General features: G+C 36.4%; 1 protein-coding gene across 1 annotated transcript; it reads right to left on the reverse strand.

Moving 5' to 3' along the window:
* Nucleotides 1–1317: 1317 nt before the first annotated feature.
* On the reverse strand, nt 1318–14570 carry LOC149081121 (dnaJ homolog subfamily C member 12-like). The gene is made up of 5 exons (XM_089237911.1): nt 14322–14570; nt 8043–8121; nt 7686–7825; nt 6355–6436; nt 1318–3380 (listed from the first exon to the last, which is right to left on the reverse strand). The coding sequence occupies exons 1-5, from the start codon at nt 14400–14402 to the stop codon at nt 3286–3288; spliced, it is 477 nt and encodes a 158-aa protein (XP_089094037.1). The 5' UTR covers nt 14403–14570; the 3' UTR covers nt 1318–3285.
* Nucleotides 14571–19222: the final 4652 nt, after the last annotated feature.

The following is a 19222-nucleotide window of genomic DNA, read 5'->3' on the forward strand; positions in this document are numbered from 1 at the left end:
TAAATTCCACTGTATCTGAAAAAAATATTCCTTTTGTAAGTATTATATATATGTGTGTGATCATACATTCTATTTGGTTAACTGGACATATGGAAATGGGACAACTGTTTTAGGTTTTACATAACAGGTTTAAAAATGTTAAATCCTATATTTTTTTACTGCTCTAAAACAAGGTTTTTTAAAATCTTGGATAAATTTTAAAAAAAAGGTGGGGCAGAGCTTATTTCCATTTTTTTTCTAAAACTGAAAGCTTGTAGCTAAAGGCTTGTTAAAAAGTTTCTACAGGAAAAGTTACTATGTGTGTGTGAAACAAAATCATGCAAATAAAAAAAAATGTAAAGCCGCATTTGATTACAAGAACTGTTCAAACATATGATTTTCAACAATGTTTTCTTAATTTATTTAGTATTTGGAGGAATTTAAACTTTGCTTGAAGGAAATTCTTAAGCTAAGTTTACAGATTGTTTGAGAAATATGATTCAATGTGTGCTGGTATGGTGCAATCTTTTTTTTTAAATTGTTTGCAATGTGAACACTATTATTTTTCCTTCCCCCCCCCCCTTCAACAGCCGCAACTGAGTTTTACTGACAATATTTAACTTCTTACATTAGAGCAGTAAAATACAGTGAAACCTTGGTATAACAATACTCTGCAGACCAAGAAAAAACATTGTTGTAGAGGGATTATCATTAGAGTTCAGACGTTTCTAAACAAGACTTTAAAAAAATATTGTAGAGGAATTTATCATTAAATCAGTATTTCTCAAAGTGTGTGTTACCGCTCCTAAGTGGCATCATGGTGTGCATGAGATATTTATGCCTTTTATGCTTTTAAGTGGTTGATAAGTGAAAATATCTATACCAAACTATTCTGGGGAGCTGTTTTTATTGGACAAGAGAGCTGCGGACAACAAAAGTTTAAGAACCACTGCTATAAATGAATACAGTAGGGACTCGTTAGTCCAGCCTGTCCAGTAATCAGTCATTTCTAGGCAGGTTTTCTTCGAGCCCATAAAAGAGGAAAACATATCACTGCATGCCTGTACAGAAGTTCGTTATTTAAATAAGGGTTTTCCACACAATTCTTCCAATAATCCAGCAATTTTAGTAATCTGGCATACCCTGGTCTGATATCTGCCGGATTAGGAAATCTTACTTTATATAAAACAATATTTTTGTGATAGCCAGATTGAAAAGTCTACATAATTTTGGCACTTTAGGTGAAAATTCCATTTACATAATAGGGATTAAAATCAGAATTGAGAAAAGAATGCTACGTGTCTTTTAAAGTACAATGATCTCAAATAGGTTTTTTTTAATTTCCGTTTATTTGAATTCTAAAACTCCAGTTAAGTTCTCATATATAACAAAGTTGTTTCAATAATTATCTTTTATTTGGCACATGTATACATATATCTTTTATATTCTAAATAAATTTTGCAAAACTTTGAATTTAGAGAGACTAGAAAAATGTACATATCTTCAGCCAAAAAATAAAAAATAAATATTCAAAAATTATGAATGAAATCAATCACAATAAGCTCTTAATTTTGAGCACCAGACTCTTATATCACCAGCACAAAATATTGAAATTTCTTTCCATATTTATGCACTAGTTAATATATATAAATGCTCTTAATATACATAAATATGCATATAAAATAAGACAGGCTGGCTGACAATAATAGCATGCATGCCTCATGTCTAAAGCCTAGGTATTTTGGCCAGAATTGATACATTAATCTTAACATGTATTTAACAAGCTTACATGACAAAAACTGTAAAAGAAGTAGGCCCACTACCTTTCTAGATTGACAAACTAAATGCAATAATGAAGGTTAAAAAAAGGTTCCCAAACAGAAAAAGAAACTTAACAAGATCAACAAATAAAAAAAATAAAATATCATTTTAACATATATATAAAAAAAGGGAGGAGTAATATATAATAGCCATTAGCAGCACCAATAATTGGTACTGCTCATACACGGGTTTTTTCAAGAAGCTAAATTAAGAAATTGTATTGTCATTCCTTGTATGATAACATGTTCATGTCATAGAATTTTTACAGCAACTCACCTATCATTTTTGTGTGTGTAAGTTTTAGCTTATACCAGATTTACATTAGTTAATCTATGTATTTATATGTTGTATAATAGTGTAAATATTTGCACAGTATAAATCAATTTTTTTTACTTTCTCTCCAGAAACTGAGGAAAAAAAAAATTGTAAACAACAGTGAAATTAGCTTAAATTACTAAAATATAAAACAATAACTCAGACAAATGTAAATTACAAGAATATGAAATCATTGCTGTATATACAGTGCATCCCGCTTAGTTATTTTTATGGTTCCAACACTTACTAGTATTCATCCAGATTTCCTGTTTAAATCATTTTCACAAGCTTTTCGATAAACATAAGAGAGATTCACTGCAATTGTTTTTTTGCTGCCTGCTATGTCTGTATCTTAACAAATAGGCAATCCTTGCCCACCTCGAAGAAAAAAAAATTACATTTACCGAATTGTAAAAATGGTATCAGATCTGAATGCCAGGTTATTGATAGAAAAATAGTATTTGCCTTTTGCTGTCTTTCAATTTTTTCTCTGCTATTAACGAAGGAACTTTATATAGTTCCAAAACGTGCGTCTAGCTGTACTTCTATTATTTTGAGTCTACCAAAGTTTGTTTCCCTAGTTTATTAGGCTATTTTTTTAAGAAAAAGGTCTCATCACACCGGCTAAGTATGAAAACTCGTGAACAATGTGTTAAAAAAATTTAAAAACAGATTTCTTGAATTTTACAATTTGAGATTTGATTATCTTTGTTTTGTCTACCTCTATTCTTTAATAGCACATTTTTCATGAATTTAAAATGAGAGAGAGAAAAAGTCAGCATGCACAATGTGCTAAATACATAAAATGTTTCATTTCAATAAATAAATATTACATAAAATTAAAAACATTTGAATACGTTTAAAATACAGGACAATAAATAAATGGGGGATTCTTACCATTACGTAAATGTTTGTTATTGAAAACTAATAAGCAGGAATACTGATGACTCCCTAAACGTTTGTATTATGGGTATGTTAAAACCTTTCATGCATATTCCACTAGAAATTCTTTAACTGTTAAAAAAATAAAAATATAACTTGCAGTTAAAAAAAAAATTCATACAATTTGATTTAATGTCTAATTTAAATTATGAAACAACTTATATTTCACAAAAAGTGCATGCAATAATACTTCAGAATGTAGATAAATTGCTGCAAAAAACCTTTCTTTTACAGTTGATAGTTTCGAAACTTCTGCAACAATACGTTTCCTTTCTCTTTCTCCCAGCATGTAGTCTTTTTTACTGTCAGAACATCAGATGTATCTGTGGATAAGAAATTTGTGTGAGGCAGTAAAAATTTATGAATAGAAAGATGGGTCTATATTATGTTTGTGCTGGCTTATACAGTAGAACTTGGTTAATTCAAACTTTTATGAACTCCCCTTCAGTTTAATGTTAAAATTTATTGTTTAATTTCAAAATTTTTAAATTTTTTGGATAACTCAAAGTTGGAGGGGGAAAAAATCATGATTTTTGCATGAGCATATTTAGTTTGGTAAAATTCTACAAGAAGTCACAGATTTTGCTTTTCTCGACCAAGTTGTTAAAAATAAATCTTTAAAGGCAAAAGTTCAGTTGGATTGCATCCGGAATGTGTACCACATAATACCTATTATGTTGTTCAACCTAAGTGTACCATTCGAAATCTTAATATTTTATCATCATTAAGAGTATGGAAAGTATCTGTAAGTAAAAATTATATATATATAATTTGTGTTAATGAAAGTATATTTCCTTGATAGCATTAGAATGATAAGCAAAACTTGGAGAACAGTTTTATGACAGATCATTCGTGAACCATTTCCATAAATCAGGCTTTGAGCATGGTCAAGATATTCTGAGTGATGCTGATTTCCTAACAGTGGAATGATGTGGCAACTAAGATTGATTAATTATAAATTATTAATTTGGAAAATAGTTTCATAAGATGATAAAATTGTAATAATTGATGAATATTATCCCATGTGAATGTTGATGATTAAGTTGCAATTTATAGTCATTTTACAGATCCAGGATTGATTAATTTGATAGTTTGAATTTTTTCCAGTGACTTTGGATTTCGAATCAACCATGTTCGACTGTACTCAAGTTATTCTAATGCATAATGTGAACAGGATCACATGGAGCAAGTTAAAGGCTCAATAGGATTCCCCCTTTTATTTGATACATCAAAGAGATTTGCTTCACTCATCCTATCATACACTTCAACCCTGATACGGAAACTCATCACCTGAAATTTTCAGGAAACATCTTCCATATGTAGATGAAAAAAATGGGGCTCAACCATGATTTGATTTCCTATTTATTCCTCCAGTAGTCAAGGGCATTCACAGGATCAACCTTGCGGGAGGCACAAGGAATCTCTTCCAAAGAAATTTTGAGCTACCTTCAGAAAGCATTTGAATTTACAGATATTTTTTTTATTATTAAAATGCAGGGGTGGGAACTCTGCGCCAATTGCGCCGCACTGCGCCAAAACTAATATCTTGCGCCATCCTGCTCCAATAGCGTATTTTCGCATTTTTCTGCGCCAAATAGCGAATTTCGCTTCAGTATGCCCGGATTTTCGGAAAGGACGCCAAAAGTTTTTTGTTCCTGCTAGCCACGAAACATTTCTTTACGAAAAGAGCGTGTTTTATTCCGCTATACTTAAACTATCGGCCCCTGATCGGGCTTTCCATTGCGAAATCCCGATATTGTCCGTGATCGTGGAACTGAAGATGGTTTGCAGTGCCTTTCAGCTTTAAAGTGCAAATTCGAGTGTTTCCGTTTAAAAAAAAAAGTCGTCACTGGAAGCAGCAGAAATTACTGTAGTCGATTGTCATTGTGTTAAATCCCGATGTTTCGTGAAAAAAATTGTCATTCCGGGAGTAAAAAGCGCATGTCCGCCGAATTACGAATGTTAGTTTAGAAACTTTGCCGAATAACGAGTGTTAAATCGCCAATGTTGCCGAATAACGAGCGCTAAATCGACAATGTTGCCAAATAACGAGGGTTAAATCGCCAATGGTGCCGAATAACGAGCGTTAAATCGCTAATCTCGCCAAATAACGAGTGTCAGATCGCCAATCTCGCCAGATAATGAGTGCTGAATCGCCAAACATCGAGTTGATACTTCCGAAATTTTCTCCCATTTTGCAACAATTTCTTTCCAAGTATAAAAAAATTAAAAACTTACAAAAAATTTTTTAGCTCATTTGAAGTGCTGCTGTTCAAGGCAGCAAATAGTGCCCTCAGTAAGCAAAAATCATCCTAAATAGACGGGTGCAAAAAATTTTATGACAGCCGCTCTTTCAAACAAGGTGTCAAAAGCCTAAAACACCAAAAACAAGCCGATGAAGAGATGTTTCATAGCAAAAGACAGTGCAGTTTTATTTTGAAAAGGGTTGAGGGTTAACAAAAATATTCTTGTTAATTTCACTGCTCCAATTTATAAATATCTGCTCCGAATCCCATATTTTGCTGCTCCAAATCCCGAATTTGCTGCTCCAAATCCTGAATTTGCTGCTCCAAAACTGCTCCAAATCCTGAATTTTGCTGCTCCAAAGCTGCTCCGAAATGGACTTGGTCACTTCCCACCCCTGTATAAGGGTAACTTCCAAAGAATGTGATCATATTGAGGCCCCTAAGGTTTTATGTGAATCTGCTCAAACTTGATCAGATGCAGTGATGGTACTCTCATCAATAATTTCCCTCAAAAAAGTATCCCCCTTTTCGAGTTTCTCCCCCTACAAATTCAAAATTATTGTGCTGCCATCTACAGGTGAAAATATCTAGTCAAGTATTTAGCTTTAGAAAAGCATTGCACAATTTAAAAACCAAAAAAAAACCTCTTTATTTGATAAAACAAAATGTTTTGCAAATGCTAAAAAATTGCACTCTAAGCATTCACAGAGCTTGTGCATGGCTTTCAAAAAAGATTGCTAAAATTATCTGTTGCCACCCATATGTTTGGTGGGAGTTTGACCATTTAATAAATGGTCGTATATGGCCCAAGTTGGTGGGGGAATACATTTTCGAGGCTTTTGTGAATGACGGGAAGAAGGAAAAGCTCTTGTCAGAGGCAGTAACTGAAAAAACCAGTCTGAAGCAGAATTGAAATAGTGGGGGGAAAATTTTACTTTTAATCAAAAATTATGAAATAAGCAAAATATGCCTTAAAATTTTAAAAATATGCACTATCACGTAAAAATAGTGAAATATGCAAAGACATAGAAATCTGAGCCCCAATAATTACCTTCTTGATAGCATGCACCTTGACTGGAACAATTCCCTTCAATCATCAATTCTTTATTCTTTTTCCCACCCCAGTGAATTGACTGAAGAAAAATAAATGAAATAAGTGCACTGAATTTAAGTGTAATTTCACTGCAAGATAATACAAACAACTTTTTGATTGATCTAATACAGTCGAACCCTGATTTAATGAATCAGAAAAAACAATTTTTTCCGTTAAACCAAGGAAATTGTTAAATCAGAGTCAAATTTATTAAGAGCATAAACACATTCGAAACGTCAAATTTCAAAAGTTACTTGCTTTGGGGCTGCTGTTGCAACAGCCCAATGTTTTATGGTATTGGTGTATACCATCGCCTCCTTCTTCAGAAATTTTTTCTCCCAGGGCCCCCAATGCAATCTAACCCATAGAATCCTATGCTATACCTGTAGCTTCTACCACCCCCCTGGAACATTCCATCGCCCACTGGGAATCACTGGTGTATACCAATTTCACACTCTGAATGGCCTTTACTTAAAAAGGAACAGATTTTTACTTTGCCTTTTGTTTTTGTCTGTGATGGATAGCTGAGAGAGTCAGTACAATCTTCAGATTGTGGTTTTGCATGACGAGAAATAGAAAAAAAAAAACAATAAGGATATATAGTTTGAAAAAAAAAAAAAAAGTTATATATCAGGGGTTTTTATTCGTTAAATACAGGTTTGACCTTTATTTTTGTGAGAATGTTTTGGAAAAAATTTGTTAAATCAAGGAATTTTGGTTGAATCAGAGTTCATTCTATCAGGGTAATTTTTACCTGATTTATCTGAAAACATAAAATTGATTTTCTGTATGTCTGGGTGTCAGGGTTATAGTCGGTGATGAAAATAGACTTATACATGTTATTCCATGTACATCAGCCATTTTCTGATATTTTGGATTTCTCACTATGGCCTTGGTATGTTCTGTATACAAATCTTTACTTTTGGGCTGATCTTTGCCAAATTCAGTGTATATATACTGAACAGGGCACGGCTAGAATGATAGGCTATTTTAAAAATTAGAGCTGGGCAAATAGCCATCAAAATGGCAAAAAAATCAACTATGGTTTGTCCACCTCCACAATGACTTTTGGTATGTTTACTTTGGTTATGTGATTCCCAATTAATGTTTCTGTGGTGTTTATCCCTTCTTTAATGCTCCCAGTATATAGAGAAAATCCTGGCAGCGCCATTATCATAGCTAGTCATATTATGAATTGCTGACATAGTTTTATTTTTTTTTTTTTGTGATCAGACAGCTTTGAGGAATATTGAGCAAAGGCAAAAAAAAAGGATTTTTGCATATTTTACCGTGTGTGCAGCTTTCCTCAAGTTTTGAAACTGGGAGAAAGGCATGCATATTCCACTCTTTCGCCACTTATCATACATACATCTCAATTCCTTGTTGGTGAGAACCTCTTTGGCTTCTAGCAGCTTTTGAAATCTGCACACTAATGATGGATATGATGACAATATTACAAAACACTCAGAGCAATGAAAAAAAAAGATGTGCCTTTCAGATCTTGTACCTTAAACAGTTCACATGATGAACCAGTTAATGAATTTAAAAGTACAAGCATTGGAAAGTAAATAATCATTTTAAAATTACAGCATATCACAGATTAGATTGGTGTGACTGTTTTTATATTCTCTTGTGTGGTCACTCACCAGCCGAAGGGTCTCCAATATTTTTGTCTGGGTGACAATCACGCGAACGAGCTTTGAATTCGCATAATATCTGCTCTGTCTGAAAATTATAGGAAATAATTAAGTTATTATAATATAATAATATTATAATAATATTAAGTCATTTCATGCACAATATTGAACTAAATAAAAACAAAACATTTTATTCACACTTTCATCATTTGAACTCTGTTAATATAAATACCTTACTTGAAGATGCACAGAAAGTGAAATAAGCTTATTATTGCACACTAAAATGATAGCATTTTGGAGGTGAAGAGGGGTTTAAGGTGTATTCCATTTGATGTGTTGAAACTTATGCAGGGTGGTCCAGAAGCTCTGATCCGTTTTGGAAAAATATTAAACATCTATTAAAGATAAGAGACAAATAGCTTGAAACTTGGAAAAAGAGGTGTTTCAAAGGTTTTTTTTTCACTTACTACAAAATTTCTTATCCACACCTTCAGTGATGCAGAGGATAAAGCCTACATTACATTTCTTGCTGTGTTATTTGTAGCATGGGTGTTGCAAAGAATGGAAGTAAAAAATTGGTGTAAGATGTGTCATAGACACGGATGTAAGTTTTGACATAAATATGTTTTTTGTGCCTTTAATCATGTGGTAGGTACTGAAATAATGAAATTGTCATTATCTCTCATCGGCTTTTGTCCTTGAAATAACTACTATATTCACCAACCACTCATGAACCTTGTCCTGATGATATTGCTTTTGGCTTGTGTTACATACTTATGAGATTTAGCAGAAAACAATTTGTTACAAATTAGCAGCAAGCCTGGTGCCCAGATGGGAAGAGGTATTGAAACCGGCATTGTCCTGGTGCCCAGAATGTGCGTCTGACGATACCATTGTTTTTTACGTGCATTGGGTATTTCCTAAGATATAGCATAAAACAATTTGTTACAAATCATGACAGCGGGCCTTCTGCCCAGGGAAGAAGAGATATTGAAACCAAAGTGATATCATTCAATGTACCTTTTGCAATGTGCATCTAAAGATACCATTTTTTTTACTTGCATTAGGTTACCTGAGATATGAGCATTTAAAGAATTTTGTCATGCAACTTTTTACGAATGCTCCCAGTATCATCAGATGATTTAAAAGACGTAGTCATATCTAAAAACTAAACCTCTTTCAAATTCTTTAAGCTGTTTGTCTTCATCTTTAATAGCTTTTCTTTAAATATTTTTAAAACTGGTCAAGATTTTTGGACCACATAGAATTTAATGCAAATATAGATATGGGGGAAAAAATCCACAAATGCAATTAAAAAGTTTAGTGGCAACAGCCCAACACAATAATCAATAAATTACACTTTCAAAAAAAACGAAGCGCCCCTAAGAAATAATCCAATCTTTGAAAATTTAGAAAGTTTTTCATAATTGTATCTTATAATTGCTTTCATCATGTTACACTGTTATCGTAGGCAGATATCGCATACTACTAGATTGTGATTTGATTGATCATTTACTCCAGTAAAAGATGCTGATTACAGAAAAAGTTTTGGAACTACAGTTCAGGAATTTCAAACCAATTTGTTTGTGACAGGCAATGTTGTGTGTTGTGTGTGCTCAATGTATTTTGGAGTGTCGGAGGTGTGTAAAGTGTTTGAGAAAAAAGCGCAACTATCCATCTTCCAAACCAGAAGTGAAAATGGTGGGTGTATGAATCGACTGAATAGCTAGCGAAATAGTTTTAGTGCTTATCGGATCTACCTGCTTTCTTTGGAGAGACTCTTTCAAGGAAAGGCCTGTTCGAAGGTGCTGTGCATGTGTGATTTAGTAGTGGTATGTTTGTTTTTAATTAAATAAATCCATAGGATCAGTGAACACCTCAAGACCAAATTTTCACCTGCTCGAGGCCTTGTTATAGCACCCCATGGGTGTTAAAACCGGCAAAACAACCATGAAAACTTGCTGATGTGTTCCCAGCTAGATGGAATATAGCAAAAAAAAAAAATAGTTTTCTCTACGAATCATTCCATCTAATGCAAATTTGCTGCACATAGTAATTTGAATTTTACACAAGAGACATTTGTTTCCCAATTTTTTTCCCCCTTTGCCTCTGATTTGGCATTCCTCCTATCGTGCTGCCTTTTGCAGCCGCATGGGTCACACAGCCTTATAGAGCTGCACCTGTGCTCTGGGTGTATTTCAGAACATGAAAGAATTAATAATCCTTTGCCCCTGATATTGGCCTCATTCGTTGGTTCTATTTATGAACCAATAAATGAGACCAACAAAAGGGAAAAAACCATGAAATTCCTTACACGTTTTGATACACACTGGAGCCTTCTTTAGAGGAAAAACTACACTATATATATAACTGGATATCCTACTTGGGTTGGTTACCAAATCAGGCTGCAAAAGGCACCACAGAAAGAGGAATGCCAAATCAGAGGTAAAAGGGAAAAAAATTAGAAAGCATATGTTTTTTGTGTGCAAAATTCAAATTATGATGTGCAGCAAATTTGCATTAGATGGACTGATTCGTAGAGAAAACTAATGTGTTTGTGTTTGATGCATTCCATCTAGCTAGGAACACAGCTGCAAGTTTTTGTGGTTGCTCAGCAGAAAAAATACATCTGTTTGAGTCAGAAATTTTGACCCCGATGATTCACTCGCACAGACATATTTTTTCTGCTGAGCAACCAGGAGTTAATGTTTGCAAACCAACAAAGTGGGATTGCAGTCAGCATAATAGTGGTCCACTCTAAGATGACACTCATTGGGCATGAAAACGTTAGAAATTTCGTGGGATTTTTTCCGTCATTGGTTATTTTAGTGATTCCAGAAAAAATCAGAAAATAATGAAACTATATAGCGAGCGATGAATAAGCACGACTTCTACGTTTCCAAGAAATATTTTGTTCAAATTCCTGCTGGGCAAAATATTTCTAGAGGGTCCTGCTCCAGGATATGGGGACCATTGTATGGGATCTTCACATTTGGCGTGAAACAGCAGAATTTTGGTAGACAGTACACTATGGCGTTTATTCTGAACTGAGTGTCTGCTTCAGGAAAGCAATGAGTAGTGCATTTATATTATTTTATTTTGAAAATTTCCAATTAATTAGTGGGAAGAGCGATGTAGCTGTCACAAGATAAAAAAGGCATCATTCATGACTTATTTGGGGATGATTTCTCCGACTTACTGCTCTACAGAGATGAGACACAACATACAAAACAGAATGTGATTCTGAGAGTCACTTTTTTAGAAACATTAAATATATCTATCAATATATATAGACTGTTATAATTATCACAATATATGTTGCTCTCATTTCCTCTCCCCATCTAAGGGGCTATTGGACCTATTATATAGCTTAGCTTTTTTTTTTTCATTTTACTCATCTTCAAGAAACAACTCTGCCGGATTCTATAACTGCATTGTGTTTGGTTATTTTAGGGCTCAGAATCTCAGAGTTGCTTTTCATCTTTTTTTCTTGACACTGACCTAATGCAAGCTAGTAATTCTAGCCGAGGTGCCTATAGATAAGTTGGTATTTTTAGGAGCTCAAAATCTAGCCATTACTTTCTATGCTCTGGGTTTTTTCCTCAATAGGATTCTATATCGTATCTAATTTTTTCAGTAGGCACCTTAAACAAAGTTCTACAAAACTACCTCACAACAGAATGAGTGTTTGGTCGTCATAACTAAAGTGCAAAAGAAAGGTGTTTCTAAGAGCTCTACCCTGAATGATGAATAGCGGACAAAAAAAAGCTTCACAAAGATATAGACAAAGTATTGTCCTTTGAAAGGGAGCGAGCTGCCCTGACCATGCATGCTTTCAGATGAAGAGCTTAATAGTAATTTTGAAAAATGATAGTAAGGAAATCCCCACACGTTTCTCTGCCTTCTCTCAAATGAATAGTGCAAACCCAGTCATAGTAAAACTGCAAGAGGAAGCATGTAAAAACTATTTTGTTTTTTCTCTCTCTCTCACTTAGGTATTTATCCTTTCATTCAATTTTCATTTTTTTTATGTGGGATCAAATGTCATTTAGGAGAATGGGTACCAATGAGGTAAAACTTTGATTGTGGGGAGCAATCGTCCCCCCCCCCCCCGGCTACGCCACTGCCTTTTGTTCTTCAGACCTGTTTACATGAATTAAGTGATTAAGTAATTTACTAAATTTTAAGTCAAGTGCGTGAGAATGTTACAGCCTACTTACATGGGTTAGTTGGTAAATGATTAAGTGGTAATAAGTGGATAAGTATAGTGAAGCCTATATGAAATGGAACATCAATAGACTGAAATAATATTGTTGTAGACAGATTTCCATTTCATAAAGGTGCAAATAAGAGCACTAATCATTGAACAGACTATAGTTTGATTTTGTTGAAGACTGGTTTCTGTCTCATACAGTGAAGGTTTCACCAAGGCCTTAGCGGGAGGGGGAGAAACTTGGGAGTCTGTTCTTCCCCAAAACAAGTGAGAAAATGGCCAAATATATTCTATCACTTTGGTTCCACTATATATAGAAAGGAAGTTGAAAGCTATCAGTGTCGTTCATCAATCCCATCCCCAATTCTTCTCAATCACTCTCATCTTTGTACCCTTTTCACGTTCTTTTTTAACATTCTATGGCATCTATATCTTATTTAAGAATTAAAAATACAGTAAATATGCTAATACTGCTTTTGCTTGTTTTTTTTTAAACAGAACCAACACCTAATGCATTCTTTATTAGTTTTCTTAGATAAATGAAATTTTTTGATAATCCGAGCTGGCCTCTGTCCCATCCACCTTGAATTATCGAGACTACTGAACATTTGTCAAAGATTGTGAGGCCACATGGAAATTCTACTTATTGAAAATTGAATGTGTGCCTACGTTAACTCAATAATGCTTAGGTTGAAAAACTAAAAGGTTAGTTTATAAGCGTATGTACAGTCTCCCACAATCGACTGAGTTTTCAAAATGAGATAGCAAGAAAATGGTGACAAATATTGAAGTCATTTGTGCAGAATATAAATGTGCGAAGTCAGGAATTTCATCATTCATGTTGCGAGGGGAATGTATAGTTATTAAAATAAAAACATTTTGCTTTTTATACAGACACCTCATGTACAAAAACTCAATCAGAAAGTTGTTGCCTTGCCTCTCCTGATGCCAACAAAAAATTTCACATTTCTAAGTGTAATATTTGATGAGATATTTGAATTTGAAAATCTGTGAAAAGTTATGAGTGAATTGTTAGTTTTTACTCTTTCCCAATTTTCCTCTACTTCTGAATTCAAATTTCAGCAAATATTGCACTTATAAATACATGTTTTTTTTTTTTGGTATCAGGGCAATAACTTTCTAATTTGGTTTTGGGCACAGGGTGCCCGTATAAAAAGTTAATTTTATTTTAAGGAATTTGCAAACCCCTTGCAACAAGTGACAAAATTCCTGACTTTGAGCATTTATATTATGCAAGAATGTCACCATTTTCTTGCTATCCCATTCTAAAAGTGTCAGTCAATTGTGAGACACTGTATAGAAAGAGTTAATGTAATTTGAATAAGGTAGATATGGTGGTCAGAGGCTGAAGGAAAAAAATGGCCAAAGCAGTTCCATTTAGGGTGCACAGCCATCGTTATGCAGTCAGTATGGTACAACCATCTGTTGTAGACACTGGAAAGTGATATTTCTAAAAGGGCTGAAGTGTGTGTGTACATCCCTATTTCAGTTTTGGAATGTGGTTCCCACTGTTATGCAAATTGACATTTGAAGGATCTTCATGTAGGTAGCTGTTTCCCTTGTTGCTGATAATTGAGTTGTTGGTGCGGCATACTTTTGTTTCAAGTTTTTCAATTATTTTCAGATGTGTCTATGATGCGCGATTCTTTGATAAGGCCTTCAACCGTCATATCCATAATATATTTTAGAAACCTTGGGTTTAGTCTTTCATAAACTGGTTGGTCCGTCAGTATTCTGTGTTGTCTTAGCGAGTGATACTTGCTATGTCACCATTCCGGCTGAGTCACTCTCGCCCGTAGTGCTTGTAGTGAGCATGCCTGTTAATTACGTTTAGCCTATATTAAAAAAATAGCCGATATAAAAAATGTGCGCATTAAAATGTGTTCTACACTTTTTACCTTCAAACCGTGAATAAATTAAGCTTGGAAGGAGTGAAAGCATATGAAAAATTCACCAAAATACTTTTAGGCATTTCATTTAATTAATAATTGGGGGAGGGGGGGATGACATTCGCTGATTTTTTTTCTCTTTAAATAAATCAGTAATGCAAGTACCGTGGATGACTCGTCGCATCCGAGTATTGCGTAATAGTCATCCTGGTGACAACCTTTAGAATATTTGAAAATATCTTCCATTTAAAATGACTTTTAACGTCGAATGACCGTCAATTTAGATACGGAATAAGCGTGGATTCTACCCGTGTATCAAAAATTTAACAACACAATCCCTCTAAAACAGCGTAGTAAATTAGCACAAACACGTAAACAAAACAATACGGTGCGGACTAAAGCGCTTTGGTGCGGACAGCATCGTTTGCCAGGTCTCTTCGTCTCTGGATAAAGAAAAAAAGACGTTTTTTTTCCAATTTTATCTGCAAGCCGGGTTTTCTTTGGTTTTCCTAGGAGTTAGCTTTTTGCGCCGCATGAACTGAACTGAATCATTTCGCGTCGGCAGAAACGCGTGATGTAATCACGCTACGCGTTTGCCTAGCGTGGCGCATCAGCTCAGGGTGGCCCTGGCATCAGCTACTCTGTCGTCTGCATGCTCAGGGCCGTCCACTGAGCTAGAAGTAAACTTTACTTATAGCTCAGTGGGGCCGTCTCTATTCTACGGTAGAATAGAGACAGCCTTGGCCTGGCATGCTCCGGTTTGAAGGGAAGCGAAAGAAAACGCCACAAAAACGAAAGGCAGATCGGTGAAACCATGGCTGTCTTAAGAGTATCATGGGCCAAGTCTTTTTTTGAGGCCCTAACCAACGCTTTGGCCCTAACTAGCAAATTTTCAAAAAATTCAACTACTTCTAATTTTTCTGAGACTCTCATTGTCTTGAGGTGGCAGGGCCGTCTTAACACATGGGCCCACCGGGGCACCTCACAAAATTGAGATTTAGTTGAAATTTTCGAGAATTTTCAGTTAAGGACCTCATAAAAATCTATTGGCCCGGGGGCCCATGACGCTCTTAAGACGGCCCTGCCGGGTGGACCCATGCGTTAAGACGGCACTGGGTGAAACGTGTGGCGCACGACGCATTTGACTCCTCCAGATGAGGTCAGCCAATCACGCCCAACGTAAAGCGCTGTTCTGAACCGTATTACGCTCTGTAGGAAAATAGTCGTACTCCTTTTCTTATTGGTAAGTGGACGGCGTGTCACGCTGGGTGATTCCCGTTGCGAGCGCCGCAACTGGGTTCTCCTAGGAGCAGGTTTCTACAGCGCATGTGCGGCGTGAAAACACTGATTGGTCAAAAACTTGAATTTTAGGTTTTTAACCAGTCAGCGTCAAAACGCTGCACGCGGCGCAGAAATTCTACTCCTAGGAAAACCCGGCTTTAGAATCACCCAAAGTGGCAAACTATTTTCCTACAGCACACAACACAGCAGCAGGGCCGTGTTATGATCATCAAGGGCCCAAATAATTTTTCCGAGGCCCTACCTGGTAAATTCTCGAAAAATTCAGCTACTTATTTTTCTGAGGCCCCTGGGACTATGCGTTAAGCTTGTCGCCTGACGTCAATAAAAACGTTTTTTGGAAGTCATAAAATGTCTCAAAACATGACATGATAATATTAAATTAAAATAACTGGTCATTATATGTCCATTTTGGAAACGTCAAAAAATGACCATTTGCAAATAGTTCGACTTTCAGACGACTCTATTCGAAGAGGCGGAAGGGGAAAAGTGTATAACCTGTACGTTGGAGTGCAGCTCGGATTCGAACCAAGACCGTTCGAGAATTGTCCCTAATATGTATCGCACGCCATGCCTCTATCGACCGCACTATCGTAGTAGTAGCCACCGGGTGTTATTTTACGAAGACTTCACAAGTATACAATTCCCATTAAGTAATTTCCTGCTGAGTTTAGCCGATGGCAGTTATTTTTTCGTTTTCTTTTATTTTTTTATCCTTGAAAAATATAATTATTTGCGTTATTTATAGATTTTAATAAATGAATTTTTTTAGTTCAATGTACTCGTAAAAGAATTCATTGCATCTTACGGCCGTATTCACCAACACAGTTTCAACTACGATCGCAGGTTAAACGATCAGCGATCGACACGGATTGGTTAAAATCCTTAATTTAACCAATCCGTTTCGATCTTCAATCCTTCCACCTGCGATTGCAGTTGAAACTGTGTTGGTGAATACGGCCGTAAAAGACTCATTAACAAACATTTTGGATAATTGTGGTATTTTCATCCGGGACAGAATTTTCAGTTCGAAAGCAATTCATGACTTTTATGACGCAAAATCATTTACGCTATTTAATATCAGGTCATTTCATTAAGGTCATCAAGTATCATATGGTCATTGAATGACTTTGAAATGACGTGATTTTTTTTGACTGACGTCATTCAGAGAAAATCAAATTTTCACGTCATATTTGACGTCAGGCGACTACTTGAGAGACGGCACTGCACGCCAGCGCTTTACGGCAGACGTGATTGGCCGATTGTGGAGGAAACAAATGCGTCGTCTTCGCCGATTCACTTGTTTTCTTTCCCCTACCTTTCAGTGCAGTGTCAAAAATACGAGCGCATGCAGACGACAGAACGACTACACATAACAAGCATTACACAAAAACAAACTTCACGTCAGGTTTCACTATACACACACGCACATTCCAACAAGTACCAATCCGTTAGAGCAGTGTTTCCCAAAGTGGGCAATATCGCACCCTGGTGGGCGATGGAATGGTCCAAGGGGGCGATAGAACCTACTGATTTAACATAGGATCCTATGGGTTTACTTGAGTTGGGGGGCGATGTGAGGAAAAAATTACTGATGAAGCGGGCGATGGAACAAAAAGTTTGGGAGACTATGCGTTAGAGGTTCCACAGAAGAATATGGACGAGGTAGGACCTACATATATGGTCTAGTAGTAGACGACAGAATGTCGTGATAATGCGCTACGTTAGGAAAACACAAAAATGCGTAGGGTGATAAAGTTACTCATCGTTTCTGCCGAAATGAAAAGGTCCTATTCGGTTCACGCTGAGCAAAAGAGCCTGCTCCTAGGAAAACCCGGCTTTACTGATCTTCCCGGGGATCTTATTGCTGCTTCACATCAACTTTTCTATGCTCCCTTTTGAATATTTCCTTCCTGGAGGACAAACATTCCTACACAATGGAGGAATCGGCCGTATAATCTATATTTTTTGAGCAGCATGTTTTTCTGCGTCGCGTGAACCGAATAGGATCATTTCGTTTCGGCAGAAACAATGAAACTATCACTCTACGCGTTTATGTTTTCCGCATCAGCTGTTCTGTCGTCTGCATATCCATGCACTTTTGTCATTGTACACAATTAAAAAGGGAGACGGAAAGGAAGGAAAAGAAAAAAGGAGCTCGGCAAAAATGCTCGCGCGGGGCACGACGTATTTGACTTCTCCAGAAGCCGTCCCCTGCCAATTACGCCCGACGGAAAGCGCTGGCGTGTTGCGGTCTGTAGGAAAATAGTTTTACCGCTTTTCCTATTGGTGAATGGACGGCCTGTCGCGATGGGCGATTATCACGTTGCACGAGGAGCAGAAAACCTGCTCCTAGAAAAACCTGGCTTTCGATCCATAGGTGGAGATCGACTCGAAAGGTCTGGGGGGGACACGATGATGTTAATTCATACATACACAAATACATTAGATCAGTCGGCTTTACCTTTGACGCTGGACCCCCCCTCCTATATCTCTCAAGAGACAGAGCCCGGGTCTTGTCTAGACTTCGGGGACCCCCCTCCCCCGTATCTCAGCCCATGTTTCGATTGCGACCAATCTGTCAACCCTTTGACCAATTAATAGACCATGGTCTTCATAAATGTAGTCAGCGACCCGAATGTTTTGTTTTTACAACGTAAACTCGTTTTTTAGTCAGTTGATACCTCTCTTAAACTGGCACAATCCCTGTCTATCGCCATTATGAGTTTGACTGCCATTTTTAAGTCATGCTAAAGCGATTAGTGTACCAAAAAAAATACTACTGTAATTCAACTTAGCCGGTTTCTTACTTTGTGTGCCCGCCTCCCACGATCAAAACTTCAAAAAAATACTTTTTTAATTGAAATTGCGGAATAAAATACCTTTATGTGTTGTTAATCAATTTCTGTTAATTTCAATGTTATTTGAAAGCTATGAACGCAAAATTTATCTTTAATAAATTCATTGCGATCTACCCTCTAATGATAAATCGCATAAAGGCCCTTGGACCAAATATGGTTCCTGGGAGTTCTCTGATGCGGCCTGCCCTCCTCAACCCTAATTTTGTAAAAATGACTTAAGCGGCACATTTACAGATCGCTTAAGTGCCCCGTGGTAGAATTCCAGAGCATTTAAGCGGCCCATGGCACATTTTCAGATTACTCCAAATGAACCGGGACACAGTTCCAGAACACAAGCGATCCGCGTCACATTTAGAGATCCCTAGAGTGACATGCGACGTAGTTAGAGCACTTAAGTGGCCCCAGTGCGGTTCTACATCAATTAAGTTACCCGCGGCACGTTTTCAGATTACTTAAGTGATCCGCGGCGTATAATTACGAATCACTTGAGTGATGCGTGGCACAGCCCCAGAGCACTTAAGCGGCCCGGACACATTTTCGGATCACTTGGATCCGCGAAAAATTTAGAGATCACCAAAGTGGCTCTGTGTGTAGGGCACTTATCAATAGGGGGATGTCACTTCAAGTGCCATCGAAAGGTTTTTCTCGTTTTTGGCGCACCGAGTAAGATGCTATTAAAAATATTTCATATTTTCATAAAGGGTGGTTGATGACGTACGTATTATTCAAACCCCCTCCCCCTTGTCATCAAAAGTGAGCAAATCGGAAACCCCCTCATCGATGATGACGAAATTTTTGAACTGCCCTTAAAGCTTCAGCCGGCGATTAGTGGCGGAGGTAACACAACTTCATCAATAGTTCTTAAGGCCATGTTTACATTCACATATATAAAGTCGCAGAACAAAT

This window comes from Pholcus phalangioides, unplaced genomic scaffold, assembly GCF_987345545.1.
Source record: "Pholcus phalangioides strain wild (caught in Gottingen) unplaced genomic scaffold, Ppha-v1.0 ptg000010l_1, whole genome shotgun sequence".
NCBI lineage: Eukaryota > Metazoa > Arthropoda > Arachnida > Araneae > Pholcidae > Pholcus > Pholcus phalangioides.